The sequence below is a fragment of the Humulus lupulus genome, chromosome 1 (genome assembly GCF_963169125.1).
Source record: "Humulus lupulus chromosome 1, drHumLupu1.1, whole genome shotgun sequence".
NCBI lineage: Eukaryota > Viridiplantae > Streptophyta > Magnoliopsida > Rosales > Cannabaceae > Humulus > Humulus lupulus.
In genome coordinates, this window is record NC_084793.1 from 135,099,257 (window position 1) to 135,124,999 (window position 25,743).

Genomic DNA, 25,743 nt, shown 5'->3' on the forward strand with positions numbered 1-25,743 from the left:
GAGCCGAGAACGGCAGTTGGGCCGGAAGTAACACTTAGCACGTGAAGTGCTTGTAGACAGGGTGGGACCCCAATAGATACAAGGGATATCCTTGTAGAGTCCAAGAACTTTACTTAGCTAAGATAGATAGTAGTATTATAGTATTAATAGTATTATCTTTGTAACTGTGGATTTTTGGTTCAGACCGGGAATTATTTGGACACTCATCAAGCTGTAATATCTGAAGAATCTGGTTCTTAACAGCAGCCGAAACCCCTCCAAAAAAACACCTGAGATTTACTAATGTTAGCCTTCAGACCAGTGCTGTTACAAAAATCCTCAAAAACTTGTTTAATCACCTAGACTGAGCCGCTATTAGCTTTGCAAAATATCACTAAGTCATCAGCAAAGCAAAGATTTATGATCTTAAGGCCTTTGCAAAGAGGGTGATATCTAAACTCTTGTTGTTGAGCCCCTAGTTGAAGCAACCTTGTAAGATATTCCATAATCAAGACAAATAATAAAGGAGATATAGGGCCCCCCTGGCGAAGACCCTTAACACCCCTAAAACCCCCCTGCATTCTACCATTCAACATAAGAACATAAGAGGTGCCACGAAGACAAACCATCACCCAATGAATGAATCGGTTAGGGAACCAAAAATAGATCAGTAATTTCTCTAGAAAGCACCAGTCTATTGTGTCATAGGCCTTGCTCAAGTCAATCTTTAAAGCACATCTTGGGGAAGAATTTCTTCTATTGTAGTTCTTGATCAAGTCTTGAAAGATAAGAATATTATGAGCTAACGATCTCCCTTTAACAAAGGCACCTTGATTTTGACTTATCAAATGAGGAAGAACCTCTGATAGTCTACTACAGATCATTTTTTAGATGCATTTATATAATGTGTTGCAGCAAGCTATGGGTCTGTAGTCAACTGCTCGGCTAGGCGAATCAGTTTTAGGAACCAAAGCAAGCGCTGTTTCATTGAGTGCCTCAGGGATTTTGCCATCTCGAAAGAATCCAAGAACCGCATCTGATATAATATCCCTAGTATCCAGGCACATTGTTTTGAAAAATTCAGAACCAAATCCATCCGGCCCTGGACTTTTTATGCCCGGAATGCTAAGGAGAGCCTTCTTAACATCAGATTTCCCAAAGTCCCTAGTCAACCGCAGCTACATCTCAATATCCAGACAAGTACCAAACTCTATACACTGTGAATTAAATGAGCCATTGGCTGAACTAGAGCTGCCCATGTAGCCTCTGAAATGGTCCATGAAATGATGAACCATAGCCTCATAATCATCAATAATATCCCCTCGCTCATTCAGAAAGGAGACAATACGATTCTCCTCTCTTCCTTTTTTGATGCAAGCATGAAAATATGCATTATTATCATCTCCCTTCCGCAACCATGTAATTTTGCTCCTTTGAATTAAAAAGCTTCTGTATCTATCAGCATGATCTTGATATCGAATAGCTGCTGCTTTTTCAGCCTCCTGTACAGCCAAATCAGTAGGGGCAGCTTGAGCTCTAGTGAGAGCCAGCTGATAGTCTCCTTTAGCTTGGTGATAACTCTGTTCAACATCTCCAATTTCCTCTCTATTGAAGGCTTTCAAAACATGATTTAATCTAAGCAGTTTCGTAGTCACACCCAACAAACCCCTTGCTGCCAAAGGTTTATTCCAACTGTCTAGAACCACCTCCTTAAATCCTCTATGAGTTGTCCAAAAGTTAAAGAACCGAAAAGGCTTAGTGCCCAGCGATCCCAGCTTGAGCGATTTTATGAGGCAGTAAAAGTGATCCGAAAAGGTTTCCCAATGAAATTATGCAATAGAGTGAGGCAAAGCATCGATCCAATCTTCATTAATGAACACATGATCAATCTTAGAATATATCATATCCCCTCCATCTTGCTTATTGGACCAGGTAAAATTTGAACCAATTCTCTTGAGAGAAACCAGCTGGGAATGAGCAAGCCAGGCATTAGAATCAAGTAATTCAGCAGCGCTAATAGTCCTCCCTCCCGCTCTATCATCAAAATTAAAAACAGCAGTAAAGTCTCCCATAATCAACCAAGGCCTATTTATAACATGTATGCAAGACAATCCCCTCCACAACTCCAGTCTCTCATCTAAAGTGTTGAGACCATAGACAAATGTGACTAAAAACTCCATCGTCATGCCTGTGATTTTTACTGAACAGTGAACCAATTGATGGTGATCCAAAAGGACCTGAACCTTTGTAAACGATTTCCGCCAAAGTACTAAAATACGACCTTCTGAGGTACTACTGCTGTAGTATTCCCAGCCACAAATCAGTTTAATCATCATATCATCAATTTTTTCCTTCTTCAATTTATTCTCCAACAAAGCTCCAATTCCCACTTTATTGATCTTTAAAACATTCAGAATATTTGATTGCTTTTCTCTCTTATTCATACCCCTTACATTCCAACTAAGTATATTGTAGCAGTCCATCTAATTTTAAGTCATTTAAGTTCCCACTTGTTCCACCTTTCCCCTGTTCCTGAAGTACCTTAAATGTATTCTGTTTCTTGTCTAAAATAGCTCTAATAAGTTTCCCTTTCCCTCGTGAGTTCCCTGTTTTCTTAGGCACTTCCCAATTCTCCTTATTATTAGTGTCAGGTGTTAAAACCAAATCCTGAGAACCGCCAGCAGCAGCTCTAGTGATCTCAATCCCTGTTTTTTTATGACTCCCCTCCACATCCTTAACAAGGTCAGGAACTCCTGCTGAACCTTCTGTGATTGTATTAGTAGCAACAACCTCCGAGTCAGTAGGAGCTCCATCATTTCCATGTGCAGTCACTTCCTTCTTTACCCAACTTTTAGAACCAGTTTTCTTGCAATCAACCATATTGTGGCCGAAACCCTTGCAGTTGTTGCAATTAATGGGCAGCCACTCATACTCAACAAACTGCTCTTGAACTTGACCCCTTTCATTCACAAAATATATAACAAACGGCGGGTTATCAGATATCTCCATTTCAACTAGAATTCTCGCATATCTAATCATCGATCTTTCCTTAGTAACTTTATCCATCATAATAGGTTTCCCTATAGTGCTGACTAATGCACTGAGGAACTTCTGTCCCCAATACTAAAGACCTAGATTAGGCAGTCTAATCCATAAGGGAACCGAACGAACTAACCTGATGGTGTCAAGATCTTGTGTCCAAGGTCTCACAATCACTGGTTTCTTGTCAAATTGCACAATGCCAGTTTCCAGAACAAAATCCCTAGTAGCCTCATCATTGAATTTAACAATGGTAAGCCCCATATGCATCCGAACAATTCGCTCAATACCAAGGTGACCCCAAATACGTTTCACAAAACCTTCAAAAACAGCAAATGGGGGATTGGCTCCCATCACCATACAAATCACAACTGAATTCCAATTGTGAGCCTGTTCATCAACCTCAGCCAAATCAATCTGAGCAACTCTCTTCCCGTCTGTTAGAATTGGCTCCTCATAGTGAAGTTTGGCCGCCTCATTGATCATCTGTTTATCCTTAAGCTTCGCCAAATGCGATTGAGCAGAGGCTAGAAAGTCATCTTTCATGGAACCGTCCCCCTATTTGTTTCCAACACCTCACCTTCTAGACTAGAACGACCGTCATCACCAACAGGGTGCAAATCCTCCTCATCTGAAATGTTCTTCGACTTAGCCTTTCCTTTAGATAATTGCAATAACGTATCTACCTCAGAAGGCAGACTCCGCTCTTGAGCTGTCGACTGAGAATCTGCCATAATCATTGATGAAGGAACCTCCTCATTCCGAGATCTGGATGGAGGCTTTCAAGCGATCTTCTTCTTCTTCATCGGAGAGAAGCAACAACACCGCGCATGCCTTTTAATTAAAGGGAATTTTAATATATATTAAAATGGTGTTTTTATTCAAATTAATACCTACTTATTTTTTTTTTATATTTTATGAAGAAAATATAAGTTTTAATTTCAAGTTTATGATTTTTGAGTGTTTAATATGTTGCTGAAAGTTTTGAGTAAAAATGAAAATTTGTTTTTTAAACGAAAGGAATTTTTTGTGTATGTTGAAATAAAATGAATACCCTAAACTATGTAAATATTAAAAATGGTATATTAAAATGTAACCATGAGTGTTCATTTTAATAGATATGGTTTTTTTTATATTAATTAAGAAAAATATTGAGATTAATGCACTTGTGATTTTTAAATAAATTAAATGGTGGCTGAAAGTTTAGTTTAATAATTTAAAAATAATTATTTGATCATCACTTATGAATTTATTCTACTTATAATTTAGTCTTAAAATAATATAAATAAAATATATTTTTCTTACACCTAAAATTTATATTTTTCTCAAATGGGTTTGTAATTTTATTAATTTAAATAAAATTTTTATTTTCTAAGGAAACATGATAATTATAAGTATTTTGAATAAATTCAATCATTTATTATTTCTCAGTAATTTAAAAATAATAAATGGATTTATTATATATTTAAATGGCCAAATAAATTATTTTTATGAATTAAAAATAATGTTTTAAAGAGGTTTAATCAACTTAGTGATTTTAAAATAAATAAATAATGGTAAGAAAGTATGTTGCTAAATCCTTATTTTGAAAACAATAGAAATAAACGTGTAGGAATTATTGTTTTTAACGTCACTTTTTAACAAGGTTCCCACGTATGCATGTCGCAAGCAAATGCCCTTTTATGTTAAAAATTGTTTATAATATTCAACCATATGATTTTTATTTATGAACCATACATGTAACATATGTATAATTAGCTTTATTCTTTTGGTGATTTTATGCGTAATTATGCCTGTTTGGAAATTATGAGTAGTTTTCACAATTTGTGCATGCCCCATGCACACATGGGGTATATGAGTTGGGCACAAGAAAGTATTATGTGATGCTAAAAAAATGCTATTTGATTATGGTTATAGGCTCGTTGTGAAGTTTGTCAGTTTTTTCTTTGCTTGGACCTAAGGTAAGGAAGTTAGATGGGATTTTGTTTGTTTATGCTATGAACGGTAAGATTTGTTTGTAGGATAGAATGCTATGTACAATGATACGTTTTGCGATATGAAGTATGAAATGATATTTTGAGATGCTGTGACGATGTTGATAAATCATGAAACTTTGTGTTTATATGACTGGGATGTATGTGTTTGGATGTTGTAGGATATGTAATGGTTGTTAGTGTGTTGAACGCGACACAACAAAAGGGTTGCTAAGGATATGAAGATTTACTCATAGGGCAGACACGCCGAGGTTATTCAAGGACTAGAGATCCCGTTTACCTCAAGATGTGACATGGACAAGTTAGCGGGCCATGTTCACAAAGTTATGATGATGATAATGTTCATGATGGTTATGTATACGATGATGACGCTTATGATGATAATTCTTATAATGATTATGTTTATGATGATGATGGCTATGATAACGATGTTTAGGATGTGTAACGATGTATGAATATGAACATGTTATTGTGTGTATACTTGTGTGTTATTTGTACTTCATTACTAGGCTTTTAACTCACCCCCTTACTTTCCCTTCAAGGTAGCAAATAGGATTTCTCTGTGGCATGCATGGTGATGTGGGGAGTTCAACCGTCAGGGTGTGTATGGCGTGGGGGCATCCTATGGATGAGAAAATGACCAGTTTAATGCCACTTTCTAAAGAATAATGTTATGTTTATTTTTTTAACTTTTCAAAACTTATTAGTGGGACTTGAACTTTAATTATTTTTAAAACGTTGCATGAAAACTATTATTTTCTTTTTAAACTATTGGGCCCAACTTGCATGTTTTAGAAAGGCCCCACTAGGATTTTTCATATAATAAATGATTTTTTTTTATAAGTTTATGAGCATGTAAAAGTTTTACAAGTACTAGATTAGGGCGTTTTACAAATGGTATCAGAGACAGGTTGACCGTGTTTCCAAGGACCCTCCCCATACACGCTAAAGACGGGAAAATATCACCTCATTGCGTCGTAAGTATTTGTTTTATGTGCTATTACTTGTTTTTGTTTTATTTAATTTTATAGTTTTGTAACGGCATTATAGTAAGATGCCTTCTGTTTTAAAGACTACTAAGAAACAACTACTCAAGGAAATTCACGCAATACCCAAGGTCCAGCTTGAGGAGGATCCCTACGATTGGAGGATTGCGGTGTTAAAAACAACAACGGTTGTTTGTGATCGTATTCAAGGGATCATGAACAAAAGAGGAACATTGCTATGGCCTAGAGAGCAATATTGGGTTTTTAGGGAAGCACTATCGATGTACTCTGAGGCCCTTCTCCAATTAGACAGAGCATAGCACGACATCGTTCAATACGACCTGGACTTTAGTACCATGGAATACGTAATCTACGATTTCATGGACAACTACAATTTTAGTCGTGAGGAGCTTGTTTTGGTAAACATGAATAAAGGAGAGACAGAGGAGCGTTTGGAGACTATACACGATGTGGAAGGAGCCTTGGCAATTGAGGAGGTAACTCAAGCCATACCAAGTGCGACTGATAGGATGAGGATAATGGCGACTGCTCCCGGCTACTTTCACATCCCAGAGGACGTCTTTGATTACAGCTCAGGGGATGATTCCACAGTTGAGGACTAGAGTTCGTCGTGTAGATCATTCCATGAAACGTAAATGAATAAGATGGGATTTTTTTTTTTTAAAAAATACCCTAAGGATTTATGTTTTTGGTCATTAAACACTCTATGGGTTGTTTAAAGTTTTGGAATAATTTGAACACTTTGAATGCTATGGTTTAATATTTTTCCTCGTACAAACTCTAAATGATGTGGTTTGAATGTATGATTTTCACAAATATCTATCAAACCATTATGCGATTTCCCTCCTTATCAGATTCTTTTGATGCCTTAGAATCTCATAATGTCGACTAGAGGAAGATGAGGCAAGGGAAGAGGAGGAGGCCAAGGAAAGGATGTCTCCACAAGGTCTAAGGTCACGACAACCCCTGACATAGGAATGACATCAGTCCAACCTGCAGCTCCAGCAGCACCATCTGTGGACCTAGCTGCAGAAGTAGCAAGGTTGACAGAACAACTAAGGTTGAGAGATATGGAATTGGCACCAGCTAGGAAAGCACCCCAGTGCCCCAAATGCCCCAAGTGCCTCAAGTGCCAGTGGCGCATCCTCAGCCGCCAACACCACCACCTGCACCACTGCCTGTAACTTATGGTCTGAGCTAGTGTATGAACGTTTCAGAAAATAAGCCCCACCAACCTTTGAAGGGAAAGCTGATCCCAGAGTAGCAAAGGAATGGTTAAGATCGGACGAGGCCATCTCCAATCATATGGAGTTAAATGATCGCCAGAGAGTCTCATATGTAGTCTATTTACTCAAGATGGATGCACGAATATGGTGGGATGTAATTAAACAGACCCATGATTTGAATACCATGACTTGGGCAGAATTCGTCCAGGATTTTAGTAAGAAGTATTACAGTGTGGTCGTGCTAGCAACCAAGGTAGATGAGTTAGTAACTTTGGTACAAGGAAACCTATCTGTCACTGATTATGCACAGAAGTTCGATAGGTTGGCAAAATTTGCTCCTGAAGTTGTGCCAACTAAAACTTTGTGAGTCCAAAGGTTCGTGAGGGGACTCAAGTCAATGATTGCTAGGGATGTTATGATGACCAATGCTAAAGTGGTCAGTTATGTAGAAGTACTTGATAGAGCACTTGAAGCAGAATATTTGGAAGATCGGATATGGAAGGATAATGCTATCAGAAGAGAGACCTACCGAAACAAGGGCTTCAATGAGGGTAACAAAAGGAAAGCTAATGAAGGGCAGAACAGTGGCACTGATAAGAGAACAAGACCCCCCGCCACGAATAACAACAATCCCAACACTCAGATCCACCATAACAACCGCAGCAATCGCTATAATGATCGGAACCGTGGGAATCACCAAGGCAACAGAGTAGAGCACCCCATTTTTCCTAAATGCTCAATAAGACACCCGGGAGAATGTCAGGCCGGCACCAATAAATGTTTTAAGTGCAGTCAGGCAGGACATCTGAGAAAGAATTGCCCACAATGGAAGGCGGGATAGAATAGTAACAGCAATTTGGTGCCAACATGGGTTTTTGCCTTAACTCAGAATGAAGTAGCCAACAGCAACACCGTAGTCACAGGTCAGCTCTCTATATTTGGTATGATGTGGAGAGTCCTCATTGATTCTGGAGCGACTCACTGTTATGTTTCCATGAATGTTATTGATAAGTTGAGTATGTCTTGCAAATTGGTTGAGCATAGCTTTAGTACAATGTTACCGTCAGGAGACATGATCTTGTCAACTAGGTGGTTGTTGTCAACGCCTATAACGATAGAGGGTAGGCAGTGCCCAGTAGACCTTATAGAACTAAGTATACCTGACTATGATGTCATACTTGGCATTGATTGGTTATCCAAACATTGGGCGACAATAGACTGTCGGAAGAAGACTGTGGAGTTCAAAACAAAAGAAGGAGAGGTCTTTTCCTTTAGAGGAGAAGTAGCGGGTTTTCGAACACCCATAATATCGACACTAGAAGCACGGAATATGATGCCACATGGTTGTTCGACGTTTCTGGCTAGTGTGGTGGATAAATCCAAGGAGTCAGAGTTAAAATTGGAAAATGTGCATATTGTTTGTGAGTTCCCAAAGGTGTTTCCCGAGGAATTACCAGGATTACCCTCGAACAGAGAAATCAAGTTTGTGATCGAGCTTGCACCAGAAACAACACTGCTCTCTAAAGCACCCTATCGAATGGCACCTGCGAAGTTGAAGGAACTTAAGAACCAGCTATAGGAGTTGCTGGATAAAGGGTTCATAAGACCTAGTCATTCGCCATGGGGAGCACCAGTCCTATTTGTGAAAAAGAAGGATGGGAGCATGAGAATGTGCATTGATTACCGAGAACTCAATAAGGTCACCATTAAGAACAAATATCATTTGCCTAGGATAGATGACCTAATTTATCAACTGCAAGGGGTTGCAGTATTCTCGAAGATTGATCTGTGATCCGGGTACCATTAGTTGAAAGTGAAATAGGGAGACATTCCCAAAACTTCTTTTAGAACTCGCTACGGGCACTATGAGTTCCTAGTGATGTCTTTTGGACTCACTAGCGCCCCAACAACATTTATGGACATGATGAACAGGGTATTTAAGGACTATTTGGACAAGTTTGTGGTAGTGTTCATAGATGATATCCTTATTTACTCGAAGACCAAGGAGGAGCATGAGGAGCATTTGAGGTTGATCCTGAAAAGACTACGAGAACATCAACTATACACTAAGTTCTCTAAGTGTGAGTTTTGGCTGGAGCAGGTAACTTTCCCAGGGAATATAGTGTCCAAGAATGGGATAGCAATAGATCCATCAAAGATCGAGGCCATTAGAGACTAGCCCCAGCAATAGATCCATCAAAGCTTCTTAGGATTGGCGGGTTATTACAGGAATTTCGTCGAGGGATTCTCAAAGATCACCACACCCTTAACCAACTTAACCCACAAACATCAAAAGTTTGCATGGACTGAGAAATGTGAAGAAAGCTTTCAGACCATGAAGGATAAGTTAATTTATGCGTCTATTCTTTGCGTTCCCCCAGAGGGTGGGAAGTTTGGGGAGTATTGTGACACATCAAAGAACGAATTAGGGTGTGTGTTAATGCAAGATTGGAAGGTAGTAGCTTATGCTTCTAGACAACTCAAAGACTATGAACAATGATATCCCACTCATGATCTTAAGTTGGCTGCAGTGGTGGTCCCACTAAAGATATGGAGACATCCCCTATACAGGGACAAATGCAAAATCTACACTGACCACAAAAGTCTGAAGTACTTCTTCACGCAAAAAGAACTGAATATGAGGTAACAAAGGTGGTTGGAATTAGTGAAGGGCTACGATTGTGAGATTCTATACCACCCAGGCAAGGTGAATGTGGTTGCAGATGCATTGAGTAGGCGGGGACATGGGAGTGTCTCAGCACTACATACAATAGAGAAGCCTCCTCAGAAGGAGATTATAAATGATGGCATCAAACTTGTGACAGGAAGCCTAGCAAACCTCACATTACAATCCTCCCTACTGGGACAAATTCGAGAAGGGCAGAAAGTGGATGAAGCCCTAATAAAGCAAGAGGCTTTGGTACAAGAAAGTGGTAGCAGTGACTTCACGATGTCCAGCGGTGGATTGCTGCGATACAAGGATAGTATTTGTTTGTCTGACAATGTTGAGATTAAGGAAAGTATTATGAAAGAGGCGCATACAACCCCTTATTCCTTACACCCAGAGTCCACAAAGATGTACCAAGACCTTAAAGCGCTACATTAGTGGCATGGAATTAAAAGGGACATTGATGAGTTTGTTCCCAGATGTTTGGCCTGCCAGCAAGTCAAAGCAGAACACCAAAGGCCAGCAGGGTTACTTAAACCATTCTACGTTCCTGAATGGAAATGGCGTCATATAGCAATGGATTTTGTGGTAGAATTACCCAGACCACCAAGCAGCATGATTCTGTGTGGGTAATAGTGGATAGGCTCTCTAAGTCTGCCCATTTCCTGCCAGTTAAGACCACATACTCGGTGGACCAATATGCAGAATTGTATGTAAGTGAGATAGTGAGACTTCATGGGGTGCCAAAGTCGATAATTTCTGATCGAGGGTCAGTATTCACATCGAACTTTTGGAAGGGACTACAGAGAGCTATGGGATCAAGGTTAGAGCTTAGACTACGTTTCATCCTCAGACCGATGGGCAGTTGAAGAGAACTATACAAATTCTAGAGAACAGGTTGAGATGATGTGCTTTGGACTTTTCAAAGTCTTGGAACCGATATTTACCTGTAATGGAATTCTCCTATAATAACAGTTACCAATCTACTATTGGGATGGCTCCCTATGAGAAGCTTTCTGGGCGCAAGTACAGATCTCCTTCACACTGGGAAGAAGTTGGGGAGAAATAGAGTTTAGGCCCTGAGGATGTTAGGGAAGCCAGTGAGGCAATCGAGAAGATTCCCCAAAGGATGCTTACCGCGTAGAGTAGGCAAAAGAGCTATGCTGACCTGATGAGAAGGGACATCGAGTTTTCAGTGGGCGACTTTTTATTCTTGAAAGTCTAGCCAATGAAGGGTGTTATGTGTTTGGAAAGAAAGGGAAGTTAAGCCCTAGATATATAGGTCCATTTGAGATTTTGTATAGAGTAGGGCAAGTTGCTTACCATTTAGCACTGCCCCCAGCACTAGCTGAAACGCATAACGTCTTTCACATCTCAATGTTGCGTAAGTATATGTCAGATCCCTCTCATGTTTTGAGTTACGAGTTGATACATCTTAAGTAGGACCTGAGTTATGATGAACAACCAGAGCGCGTTATTGCAAAGGGAATCAAGGAACTGAGATCCAAAGGATTCCACTAGTTAAGGTCCTGTGGAAGAATAGTACGAAACGAGAAGCAACATGGGAGTTGGAGGTAGACATGAGAGAAAGATACCCTGAATTATTTGGTAAGAAAGAATTTCGGGATGAAATTCCTTTTAAGGAGGGTATGTTGTAGCGCACCAAAAAAAATTATTCAAATTTTGTGCTTTATTTATTTAATTGTTAAGTGTTGTGAAATATTTTATTATATGTTTGAATTATTTGTTAGGATTGTTTGGTAGAATTTTTGTGAATTTAATTTTTAATTGTTTATTTATTTATTTATTTTAATATGTGAATAATTGAGTTTTGATTGAATGCACTAAGGTGCATGGTAGGTAGTGATACAGCCTAGTTATTGAGTGTGTGCATGTGCATGGTTGCATGGTGCACTTGTGTAGAATTTTCTACACACTTTATTATTTCCTTTTATTAGATTTATTTAGATTATTTAAAAAAATAAAAATTAGACAAGGGAAGGAGAGTGGCGTGTAGCATAGTGGGAAAGGAGAGATTTATTTACCATTTTTTTTATTTTATTTGGGTGATTTTAGATAAAATAGGAAAAGATGTTGTCATCTTTATTTCCTACCAATTAAGATAAAATTAAATAAAAGTAAAATAGTAAGAAGAGGAAACTTACCCATTATGTTCATTAGTTTATTTTGGCTAGGTTAGAATAAAGAGGGAAGGAAAAAGGGAAGAGAGCATTTTGCTCATTGGAATCCACGGCTAGAGAGAGAGAATGGACGTGAGTAGAGAGAGAAGGAGAAAGAAAGGAAGAGAAGAAAGGAGGAAGAAGAAGAAGGTCTTGGAAATTCTAGGTATGGTTTCTTGTATTATTGATCTTTTGTTAATTTTCTTAGTCTAAGGTTTCTTCCCTCCACAATCCTAAGTTTTCTTTTTGTTCTTCTTTTCTTGTTATGGGTTTCAAAAACCCTAGGGTACTCAAGTGTGATTGCCATTTTGGTCTGATTCTATCAAGGAGGTAGTTAATCCCTTAAACTTATGCTTAATTTTTGTTGCTTTAATGAAAGTGTTTTGAAGTTTTGATGCCAATTTGAATTTATGCCATGTGTTAATTTGAGATAATTGAATACAATGATTGTTGATATTTTTATGCTTGTGTATATAAAGGTTTCGACCTAGTCTTAATCTAGGGTTCATGATGTTTTGTGTGTATATTGATAAGTATATTTATGAGCTTGAATGTTGGATATGGTGATTTTTATTATTTCATGTTCATGATTAATGAAAGGTTTTGGCTTAAGCATGTATAAGGATCGTTCTTGTATGTTTCGTATTTCAATTTTGTTAGATCCATGTTCTAGGATCCTATGTAAATATTGGCATGGTAATTGAATATAGACTCTTGTGATCTTATAAGCATGTCTATGATTTAATTTCCTATGTGATGGTAGGGATTTTCTTAGAATAATAATATGATAACAATTACATGCTAGGGTTTGTGATTTACTTGTATAGATTTAAACATGTATGGTTATGGTGTAAGTTTTTATGAAGCATGATGTAAAAGATGGATTCTTGATGAATATGCTTCCTGATTTTGTGTTTAAGTAATGAGAAATATGATGAAATTAATGATTTTGCATGCATAAATAATTTTGCAAATGCTATGATATTTTTTAAGAAATTAAAGGGAATTTTAATATACATTAAAATTGTGTTTTTACTCAAATTAATATGTACAGATTTTTTTTTATATTTTATGAAGAAAATATAAGTTTTAAGTTCAAGTTTATGATTCTTGAGTGTTTAATATGTTCGTGAAAGTTTTGAGTAAAAATGAAAAGTTATCTTTTAAATGAGGAATTTTTTGTGTATGTTGAAATAAAATTAATACGGTAAACTATGTAAATATTAAAAATGGTATATTTAAATGTAACCATGAGTGTTCATTTTAATAGATATGATTTTTCTTTATTTTAATTAAGAAAAATATTGAGATTAATTCACTTGTGATTTTTAAATAAATTAAATGGTAACTGAAAGTTTAGTTTAATAATTTAAAAATAATTATTTAATCATCACTTATGAATTTATTCTACTTAAAATGTAGTCTAAAAATAATATAAATAAAATATATTTTTCCCACACCTAAATTTGTAATTTTATTAATTTAAATAAAATTATTATTTTCTAAGGAAACATGATAATTATAAGTATTTTAAATAAATTCAATCCTTTATTATTTTTAAGTAATTTAAAAATAATAAATGGATTTATTATATCTTTAAATGGCTAAATAAATTATTTTTATGAAATAAAAATAATGTTTTAAAGATGTTTAATCAACTTAGTGATTTTAAAAGAAATAAATAATGGTAAGAAAGTATGTTGCTAAATCCTTATTTTGAAAACAATAGAAATAGGCGCGTAGGAATTATCGTTTTTAACGTCACTTTTTAATAACGTTCCCACGTATGCTTGTCGCATGCAAATGCTCTTTTACGTTAAAAAATATGTTTAATATTCAACCATATGATTTTTATTTAAAAACCATGCATGTAACATAGGTGTAATTTGCATTATTCTTGTAGTGATTTTAGGTGTAATTACGCTTATTTGGAAATTATTAGTAGTTTTCACCATGTGTGCATGGCCATGCACACATGGGGTATATGAGTTGGGGAAAAGAAAGTATTATTAGGTGATGCTAAAAAGACGTTATTTGATTATGGTTATAGGCTCATTGTGAAGTGTTAGGAAACTTATACAGGAACTTTGTTTATTTTCATGTATATCTAATATTAAACAAATTAATACGAGATAGCCTAAAACATATTTCTAAAATTGAATTCAAACATAAACAAATAATATAATACTTACAGTATACGCAGCGGAATGAAAGAGTCATTCCTTCAGTTTATCTAAGTCTTGTATCCTCTCTATCCAGAGTATTATCAAGAAACTGAACCGATCTTCTATTTTATTCTTAATCTTCCAATGTATCCTTAGAATCACATAGAATAGTGTGGGCAATTCTCAACACATGAGATAGATATAGAGAGAAGAAGAGAAAATAACAAAGAGGCTTAGAAAATTGCTTGTGTTTTGAGAGAATCTAAAACTATCAGAAAATCTGACTTGTGACTTATCAAACTTATGTTTTGACTTCTCTCTAAGCACTCCTTTTATAGACTCAATTAGACCATTTAATTTAATTAAAAAATCAATAAAATAATAGCCATTTTAAATCCCTAGGTTGAAATTATCATGGGCTTTAGGCCGGTGAAATTTTCCATTTGATTATAAGCCCATTGGACTTAAAATCAAAGCATGTATTATTTTCTATTGATTTAATTAATTAAATAATTATTTAAATCCTTTATCAAATTAATTAATTATAATTTTAACCTTGATTTAAATTTATTAATTAATTTAGATACCAATTTATCTTAATTAATAAATCTGCCATAATATATCTTTTCTTCTCAAAATTACACAACTCTGTGAAACTATCCAAAATTGGCCTAGTCAACTTTGATAATTCTAATTGATAATTAAATCAATTAATTGAGACTATCTAGATGATTTCATCCAAGGTACAATGGGGACCATGGGCCTATATAATCAAGCTCCAATAAGTTATCATAAATCTAACAAATAAATTTACCAACTTATTAATTTCTCGTGACTCCACTATAGACTCGGAATTGCACTCTTGAATTCATTGAACGCTCTATAACAAATATAGATACGCTATTAATTATTCATTGTTACAACCATAATTGTCACTCAATCCTCTATAGACGGTCTACAATGAGATAGGACTAAAATACTGTTTTACCCCTCATTGTATTTTATCCTTAAAACACTTAGTTTCTTGTTAATGATATTTCAGTAAACTAATTTAATTACTGAAATGAGATCTCTATCATTTAACACCTTGAACCAAACTAAAAGGAAACCATCATTTCACTTCTTCATCAGAAGCTATAGATGTTCATATCTATGATTAACACTCCCACCCAATTATACTACCGAGTTCCCAAGATGTAAGTATGGGCTAATCCATAGGGTAAGCTGGTAACGAACAAGTCAAATAATACAATCAATTAGAATACTAACCACTCAGAATTGAGATTGAATTGACCTATGGTCAACTATATGATATGACTAGAATAGATAATAACGGTATGTTTACTTATCTTATCAATCGTCAATATCGGTCCAGTCCGATGTAACAAATACATCCGATCTTATCTACTTTGCTAATGTTCTGGAAAGAACATAACACTGTAATGTGTAAGTAGATCATATTGTAGATTGGCAAGTCAGTGTAAATCATGTGCACTGACTAATCTTAGGACTAACTTATTTTGAACATATAATAATATTTATATTCCACTGTGATTATGTCACTATAAATAAGATTAGCAATATGCTCAAGATTTAATAGAAGTTTATATTAAACAAATAATCATGAAAATAAAACATGTGAGCAAAGTGATTGACCAAGTCAAAAAATGATTTCTATTCTTTTATTGATAATAAAATGAGATTACAAAGAATTTGGGTTTTAATTAGGGCATAAAACCCCAACATGAAGTTTATAAGTTTTTGCTTTGCTTGGACCTGAGGTAAGGAAGTTAGATAGAATTTTCTTTGTTTATGCTGTGAACGGTAAGATTTTTTTGTAGGATAGAATGTTATGTACAATGATACGTTTTGCGATATGAAGTATGAAATGATCTTTTGTGATGATGTGACGATGTTGATAAATCATGAAACTTCCTTTGTGTTGATATGACCGGGATGTATGAGTTTGGATGTTGTATGATATGTAATGGTTGTTAGCGTGATGAACGCGACACAACAAAGGGGTTGCTAAGGATATGAAGATGTAACTCATAGGGCAAACGTGCCAAGGTTATTCAAGGACCAAAGATCCTATTTACCTCAAGATGTGACATGTACAAGTTAGCGGCTCATGTTCAGAAAGTTATGATGATGATGCTTATGATGATAACGTTCATGATGATTATGTATACGATGATGATGCTTATGATGATAATGCTTATAATGATTATGTTTATGATGATGATGCTTATGATAACAATGTTTAGGATGTGTAACGTTGTATGAATATGAACATGTTTTTGTGTGTATACTTGTGTGTTATTTGTACTTCCTTATTGGGGTTTTAGCTCTCCCCCTTACTTTCCCTTCAATGTAGCAAATAGGATTTCTCTGTGGCACGCATGGTGATGTGGGGAGTTCCAACGTCAGGGTGTGTTTGGCGTGGGGGCATCCTATAGACGAGAAAACAATCAGTTTAACGCTATTTTCTAATGAATAAATGGCTTTCTTTTATAATTTTATGAGCAGGTAAAAGTTTTACAAGTACTAGATTAGGGCATTTTACTGAAGGACCGTATCAAATCGTTGAGGTCCTACGCGAAGGAACTTTCAAGCTAGCCCAGCTAAGTGGAGAAATAGTCCCACGGACCTGGAATGCCCTACACTTAAAAAGTATTATTAATATTTTCATTGTATTTAATGTTTTTAGAATTACCGTTTATGTAAGGAATATTTATAAAAGTCATTTCACTTCAATAACAATTGGATTATTAAATAACCAATTTTATCGTTTTATTATCATGAGCTCTAATGTGTATCATATGCCGTATCAAATTTAAATATATATTTTTTTATTCACTTACACTAGTTACTTCAGTATAGCGGTAAATAAGGGTCGAACCCATGAGGACTATGATCAAATTATTATTCAAAATAATAACTAAATCGAAATTAGAATGGGGTTTTAGTTTTAACAGCTAAAAACATAAAATGAAATAAATATCAAAGATTAAATAACTAAGGATATAACGATATTAAAGAAATAGTGAAGAATTACTCTCCACCTTCAACAATAAATCTATCAACAATGATAAATAATATTCCTTATTCCTAATTAAACTATTAATCTCGAAGATAACACTTAAGCAGTCAATTATCCCAGTTTCCCTATTATACTTAATTAAAGTTAAGCGCTCTTAATGAACCATTTTTACCCAGCAATAAACTTATTAAGCATGCGATCTATTTAACCTAGTAAAAGCATTAGGATTTGTGGAAACAGGTTAATCTGGGCAAAAAATTCATTAAGCTTGCAATTCATTTAACCTAGGCTCTATTTTTCATCACAATCAAAATACCCGTCGCAATACTCTAATTGCAATTTATCACTCTACTTAGAATCCTAAGCTATTAGGTGAATAGAAATCCTAAGATGATATTAGAACAATGAAAAACCCTAATTAGTTGGCCACCTAACAAGATCTCACAAGATTCATAACATTCAATTAGAAAAATAGAAGCAATTTAATACAAGGGAATAAAAGGAATAAAATCCATCAATGCATTCAAGATCTCATGTCTAGGGTTTTAAAATAACCCTCAACTATAAAGAAAACTACTCCATAATCATATTCATATTCATAAACATAAATATTCAATGAAAATAAAAGAGTTATGAGAAGAAAGAAAAACTAGATTGAAGAATGTAGATGATGGTGTCTTTTCTCCTCCTCTGCTCCTCTAGCCTCTAAAATTCGTAATCCAAAGTTATAATAAAAGTTAACCCTAATCCATTTTATAGCCCATCAAAAACTACATTTAAAAATTGAATTTTAAGGAAAAAATTGTCGCATGGTCGTGGCCAATGATTCCTGGTGGCCGCGACCACAAGAGATTTCTGGGCCATATTCGCACGAAGGTCGTGGCAAGGAGATTGTGGTGGTCGCGGCCACTACTCCCTGACTCCCAGGTTGTGGCTAGAAAATTTTTGTGGCCGCAGCCACAGTCCAATTTCTGGTCGTGCACTTTTTCTTCATAATCTTCAACTTTATGCTCAAACCTCAGGTTTAGGGACTTCTTAAACACTTCAAACTCATTCCAAACATCATTTTTTCGAGTCCTATCATTGCACATTCATTCCTAACCACAAAAAGGTATCAAATTCATCAATAATACCTTATAAAAATATTTTATGGCTTAAAAATCAATAACTCGTAAAAAAAAGCTAAGAACACCTAAAAACACTTGAAAGGAACATTATCTAAATGCGAAAGGATAAACAAAATATAATATTCAAAATACCCTTATCAAATTCCCCCACACTTAAAATTTTCTAGTCCCTTATCAAAATCATTAATATAAACTAAAAACTAAACAAATAAACATAAGCAATGATTTTGTCGAAAGTGTTAGTTATCTCAAAGATTGATCAACCAATATGAGTTATAAGAAAAATCTGAATTCCACATTCCTCATAATTTCAACTCAATGTCTAGTCACCACTTAAAACTTGATCTTATTTATGATTATGAATCAATTTATACATTCCATAATATGTTTTAAAGTCTCATATATAATAATATTTTCATGAAATACATTCACTCCATAGAAATTAACCAATTGTTCTCCACTAATGTAAACACATAATCAAGAATCATAAGGTCTTTAAAAGCTTGTAATGTAAGGCTAAGGTTGAAGGTAGATGAAAAAGGAATATTTAAACTTAAATCACACCATAGCCTATTTTTTTTTTTCTATTCTCTAGATCTTCCCACAAATTTCCCCTACAATTCAAGAAAATATGTAATCTTTCTATTTTTGTTTCTTTCCACACTGGTCTTACTATTTCCCCCACACTTATACTTTTTCAATACTGTTTTTTTCATATTTCTCAATGCAGATTTTTTTATGTTTTTTTCTTCAATTCAACTCATTGGGAGAAATAGTAGACCATATACTTTCACATTATAATCCAACAAACTAATACAATTTCCCATTCTTACAATCCATAACCCAACACACCAAATCAAACAATCATAAAAAACTATGGTGTAATGGGTCACAGAAAAAGATAAAATTTTCAAGCTACCAAGGTTTAGATACTAGCTTATAAAAGAAAAAGATTAGTCATTATGGCTCAAAAATGGGAAACTAGGATATTCAATTTCATAGGTAAGCTTGAAAGGCTCAAACGATCTAAAGAACACGCCTTAATAACCTTCCTAATCATGTGTGCTTAGGATTTTTCCTCAAACAATTAATCAATGGTTTCTAGAGTGGTCGAGACTATATATAAGTAATAGCATGCATAAATATCTCCAAATACTAGTGAGAGGTAAATCTAATTTTACACATTATGTTTAAAAATCTAAGATCAAGCTTAAGTAACAACCACACAAGAGTTAAGCACACAATTCATGCAGAATTCATCAAGTTCCTGGACATATTCTTATCTCAATTAGAAGTTTTATCATTGACAAACAACTTGCAACATAACCATGCTTATAACAACCTAAAACAAGAATTAAAAAAAATGACACTAGAAACAACTAAACAAATAACAAATAAAAATAAACAGGCAGTTTTCCCTTCCCCCACACTTAATTTTAGCATTGTCCTCAAGGCATATATTGAATGATGTGGTCATAATTGTTATGGTGGGTCATTTAACAGAACATTCTTCCTCTTGTACTTATCAATAGAATTCAACATGTCCAAGTGTATAACTTCACCATCAAATTCTATTGTAAGTACCCATGCTTTGACATCCATCTTTGTACTTGTAATCAGTAGGAATGGCCTACCAAATTGAACCTACACCAAAACATCTTCAACTACCCTTAGGGGATAAGCATTAATGTGATTAGCCAATCAAATAATAACACTAGTTTATTTTAATAATCCTATATTTAAATAAGTAAAAATAGAATAAGATATAACATTAATAGATACTCTTAAATCTATCATACAATGATCAAACCTGGTTTTACCAATAGTGTATTGATTTATAAACATACCAAGATTTTGAAACTTGGCTAGTAGCTTATTATGGAGAATAGAAAAAACATTCTCCCCCACATTTATCTTTTTATCACCCTTCATCTTCCTTTTATATGTTGACAAATCCTTAAGAAGTTCAACATATGGTGGTACTTGCTTAACGGTTTTAAGGAGTGAAATATTGATTTTAAGGATCACCTTATTTTCCTTCTCATTTTTAAATGTTGTCAGTCTGCTCGGAAAAGGTGGAATAGGGACATACGATATGATAGTTGGTTTGTGTAGCATGTTAAGTGATGATGGACTAACTAACGCGAAATTTTCGATCTCTAGTGGAGAAGATGTTTCTGGGGTTGAATTCTGGACTTCTTGAGTTGGAATTAGATCAAATGTTATGTCTGGATGAGGTGGCGTATCAAATTGTGCACCACTTTGAAGAGTTAGGGTACCATCATTCTCTATTGGATTACTCTCTAATTCTATGGGTAATTCTCTGATACTCTCAACCTAAAGATTATTCAATGATGTAGCAATTTGTCCCATAGTACTCTCCAAATTCTTGAGGGGACTTTCTGTACTCTGAAGAATAACTTGGATCTGCATAGTTGAAGCCACCAAGATTTTTAGCATATCTGAAATTGATGGTTCCTGATCTTGTGACATTCCTGTAGGAGGTTCTTGAGGAAAAGGCCCATAAGCCTGCTCTGATATCTGTTGAAGTTGGATATTGCTGGAATTCAGTGCATTGATGAGATCTCCAATTGATGGATCTGAATATTGTGGTGCGAACTCAATATATTCTGATTGAGAGTAGTAATTTGACTCAACATATTGATTTCCACCATAGCAAGTATTAGAATATTCCTTCCATTGTGAACTGTGATTTTAAGAATATGGGTTATATCTATTCATTTGAGGATCATAAAAGTGTTGATAGTACGCTGCCATGTCTCAAACCAAGTTTTACGCAAGCCCTAAAAACATCAACCATAACTAATAGACCATGTTAGTAAAAAGAAAAAAATGAATAACAAATTAAATAAAATAGTCCCCGGCAACGGCGCAAAAATTTGATGTGTATCGTATGTCATATCAAATTTAAATATATATTTTTTTATTCACTTACACCAGCTGCTTTAGTATAGCGGTAAATAAGGTTCAAACTCATGAGGACTATGATCAAATTATTATTCAAAATAATAACTAAAATGAAATTAGAAAGGGGTTTTACTTTTAACAGCTGAAAACATAAAATGAAATAAATATCAAAGATTAAATAACTAAGGATATAACGATATTAAAGAAATGGTGAAGAATTACTCTCCACCATCAACAATCAATCTATCAACAATGATAAATAATATTCCCTATTCCCAAATAAACTATTAATCTCAAAGATAACACTTAAGCAGTCAATTATCCCAGTTTCTCAATTATACTTAATTAAAGTTAAGTGCTCTTAATGAACCCTTTTTACACAGCAATAAACCTATTAAGCATGCGATCTATTTAACCTAGTAAAAGCATTAGGCTTTGTGGAAATAGGTTAATCTGGGCAATAAATTCATTAAGCATGCAATTCATTTAACCTAGGTTCTATTTTTCATCACAATCAAAATACCCGTCACAATACTCTAATTGCAATTTATCACTCTACTTAGAATCCTAAGCTATTAGGTGAATAGAAATCCTAAGATGATAGTAGAACAATGAAAAACTCTAATTATTTGGCCACCTAACAAGATCTCACAAGATTCATAACATTCAATTAGAAAAATAGAAGCAATTTAATACAAGGGAATAAAAGGAATAAAATCCATCAATGCATTCAAGATCTCATGTCTAGGGTTTTAAAATAGCCCTCAACTATAAAGAAAACTACTCCATAATCATATTCATAAACATAAATATTCAATGAAAATAAAAGAGTTATGAGAAGAAAGAAAAAATAGATTGAAGAATGTAGATGATGAAGTCTTTTCTCCTCCTCTGCTCCTCTACCCTCTAAAATTCGCAATCCAGAGTTATAATAAAAGTTAACCCTTATCCCTTTTATAGCCCATAAAAAATTACATTTAAAATTTGAATTTTTAGGAAAAAATTGTCGCACAGTCGTGGCCAGTGATTCCTGGTGGCTGCGACCACGGGAGATTTCTTGGCCATATTTGCACGAAGGTCGCGGCCAGGAGATTGTGGTGGTCGTGACCACAAGCCATTTTCTGCTCGGGCACTTTTTCTTCATAATCTTCAACTTTAAGCTCGAACCTCAAGTTTAGGGACTTCTTAAACACTTCAAACTCATTCCAAACTTCATTTTCTCGTGTCCTATCATTACACATTCAATCCTAACCACAAAAATGTATCAAATTCATCTATAATATGTTATAAAATATTTTATGGCTTAAAAATCAATAACTCGTAAAACAAAGCTAAGAACACCTAAAATCATTTGAAAGGAACATTATGTAAATGCGAAAGGATAAAAAAATATAATATCCAAAATACCTTTATCAAGCTCACTTTGTAAAAGCAACCAAGAACGTTTATACGTTCTGGTTGCTTGAAGGGCACATAACCGCACATAATCGAAGAGAGTTTTGCTTATTCGAATAAAGATTAAAACTTATAGTTTGGAAAAATTGATTATTCAATGACTTTTTAAAGCTTGAATTTTCAAAAGGCCAAACACGAACTAAGTTTGAGAAATCTCTAAAACCTTGGATATAACTAGGTCCGAGGCCTGATTCCTAACAGGTACAATGCTATCAAGCTTATCAAAAAGACCTTGGACATAACCAGGTCCAAGGCCTGATTCTTAACAGGTATGATGCAAATAAGTGAGAAAATCTTGGATACAATTAAGATATCAAACTTATTAAATAAACCCTGGACATAACTAGGTCTAAGGCCTGATTCTTAATAGGTATGACGCAAAGAAGCGAGCAAAATCTTGGATACAACTAAGATATCGATAAAATCTATCTCAATCTAAAGTCAACCCCTAAGATTTTGAATGTACAAGAATCTAAGGATTCATAAACATGAAAAAATAATAGACTAAGGGAAATACAAATAGATGTCAAGTTAGATGTATATTCAAAAATATATTTCCTTCTCGAGGAGGAAAACCTTGACTTGAGCCCGAAGGCAATTGTTTTGGTCCCAATGGACTTAGTTACAAAATCTTAACGAAAGTGAAAATAATAAATCAATGAGGTCCATCAGCTCGCTCCAAATAATTCACCTCCTCGCCATCTCCCTCAACAGCTTTAGAGGCTTCAGCGGCCTTCGATGGTTGTTGTGAGAACTGAATCTTGAACTTGGCAAGATATGGTTCCCACAGCTCGGTCTGCATAAAGGAGAAGTTCACATCTTGCTTGAAAGCCCAAAAAATGTAAAGCATCTCCTCCATTTGAGTCTATTACTCCGTAGCTTCCTCCTTGGCCTTGGCATCAACCTCATTCAGCTTCTTTCTGAGCTCTTCATTTTCGGCCTAAAGTTGGACCACGAGACGAGTCATCTCCACAACCTGATTATGGGAGGCAGATAGGGCAAATTTTGCAGACTGCTCACTCTCCTGGGAGGAAACCAGAGCAGCTTTGGTGGTCTATTCACCCTCTTGAGCGGCACTCAGGGCAGTTCGAAGCTCTTCGTCCTTGGCTTTAACCCGAGCAATTCCTAGAAATTGAGCCAGGACGAACTGCAAAAGAATGAGGCAAGTCAAGAATAGTTTATAAAAAAACTAAAGAGAAATAAAAAGTTAGGAGAGTGAGAATGACTCATAGTGAGGTACATCCCCATGGAAGATTGGAGGATGTCCTCGGGATTACGCTCCTCTATAGCCCTTAAGTCTCTGGCATTGGCTCTGTAAGCATGGCCGACCATATGGCTTGCCATCTCGTACACAATACCCCCAAAAGCCTTGGGCATCTTGTCCAGGTCGAGTGGCTTGACCGGGATCTGGACGGTGGGAGCCTCGCCTTGGATCACTTGAGGATTTGAGGGAGGTACGTGTCGAGGAAGGGGAGGAGGAGCTTGGTGAATCGTGACTGTTGTTACTGGAGCTGAGGAGAGTTTCTTTTGTACCTGCTCTTGGGTGGAGCTGGCACATTTCTCTTTAGCCAAAGAGTCAGTGGTACCCCAAGTCTTTAGAGTTGTTTTCTTTGTCACTCTGGTCCTCTTCACCATGGGACCAACTCCGATCGCATCAGCCTGAAAAGCACCCCTCAAACTCAGGGCTTCTGGCAGTTCCATATCTTCATCTAAAAAAGAGAAAATAGAGGATTTAGATTAAAGAAGTAATTATTAAGGGTATTATATACATAAGAGAAAGAGAAAGAACCCTACCCTCCGGGCTAGGGGAGGAATATACTACGATCAGCTCGGGGTTATTGACCGAGCTAAGCACAACCTCTAACTCTTGGATTAATGGAGGTGGGGGAAAATCTAAAATTATGACCTCCTGGGTCCTTGGGGGTTCAGGTCCTTCCTCGGAGCTGGACTCATCTATGTATTTCCTAAAACCAGGGGCATATGTCCCTTGACACAGGGAAGGCCAAGTCCTACGATTTGTACCATACTCTTCAAAAATGGTGGACCTAAAATTTAGAGTGTCGTTAACCACGATGGTACCTTTTGGGTAGCTGTGATCATAGCGTACCACCAAATGGTCCACACACTTGAGGAGGGTTATGTTTAGGTCCGGATCGGTATGATCATGACTAACGAGTTGGTTAGGGTTGAATCGAATTAGTCTATAACTGGCAGCAACCAGATCTAACTCTCTATATGGGTAGGGGTTACCTTGGCTTGAGGGGCCGACTGCTGCCCCAGATGCAACTCGTTCTGGGTCAGGCCCCTAATTATCCTTAGGAGCTCACCTTTTTTGCACTAGTGGTGCCACGTCTTCCTCCTCTTCGATGTCTTCATTGGCTGGGAAGGCTTCTTGAGGATGGGGGAGCTCGGGGATGACACGAAGAGGAACTCAGGTCCTAAGAGCTAGTGCCTAGACCTTGCTGATCAGGTGGCAGGACACCATGGTGGCGTCATTCACAACCTAACAATAGTCATTCTCCTTAAGAGGAAGACTAGACATGGTCTCATATTGACCCCCAAGGGTCTCAGATTGCCCTATCCTTGCAAATATAGCGGCACAAGAAAAGAACTTAGTTAGAATAAAATAAAATAAAAAATGTGTGAAAGTGATAAAAAGTTCACATGTTGAATTCATAAAGAAAGAAGACTTATGAGGACAGTTGAAGTATCGGTATTCGTAGTTCTTGAACCCATTTGACATAAAGAACAAGTCTTTATAGTCATTTGGGGTGGCTGGGGAGGTCGTTGATGGATGCTGAGTTGGGAAAATGAGTGAGGTAGTAAAAACTGTCACCTCGCCCCTTCTGGTCGAGACTGGCCTTGAGGCAAAAGAAGTACATAATATTTGCCAAAGTGGGGACCTCCCACTAAAGCCTCGGAAACAAATACT

At 35.9% G+C, this 25,743-nt stretch overlaps 1 protein-coding gene across 1 annotated transcript; it reads right to left on the reverse strand.

The window, feature by feature from the left end:
- Positions 1-866: 866 nt before the first annotated feature.
- LOC133822304 (uncharacterized) lies at positions 867-2,423 on the reverse strand. Its single transcript, XM_062254585.1, has 3 exons — positions 1,858-2,423; positions 1,272-1,698; positions 867-1,157 (listed from the first exon to the last, which is right to left on the reverse strand). Exons 1-3 carry the CDS (start codon positions 2,421-2,423, stop codon positions 867-869), a joined length of 1,284 nt encoding a protein of 427 aa, XP_062110569.1.
- Positions 2,424-25,743: the final 23,320 nt, after the last annotated feature.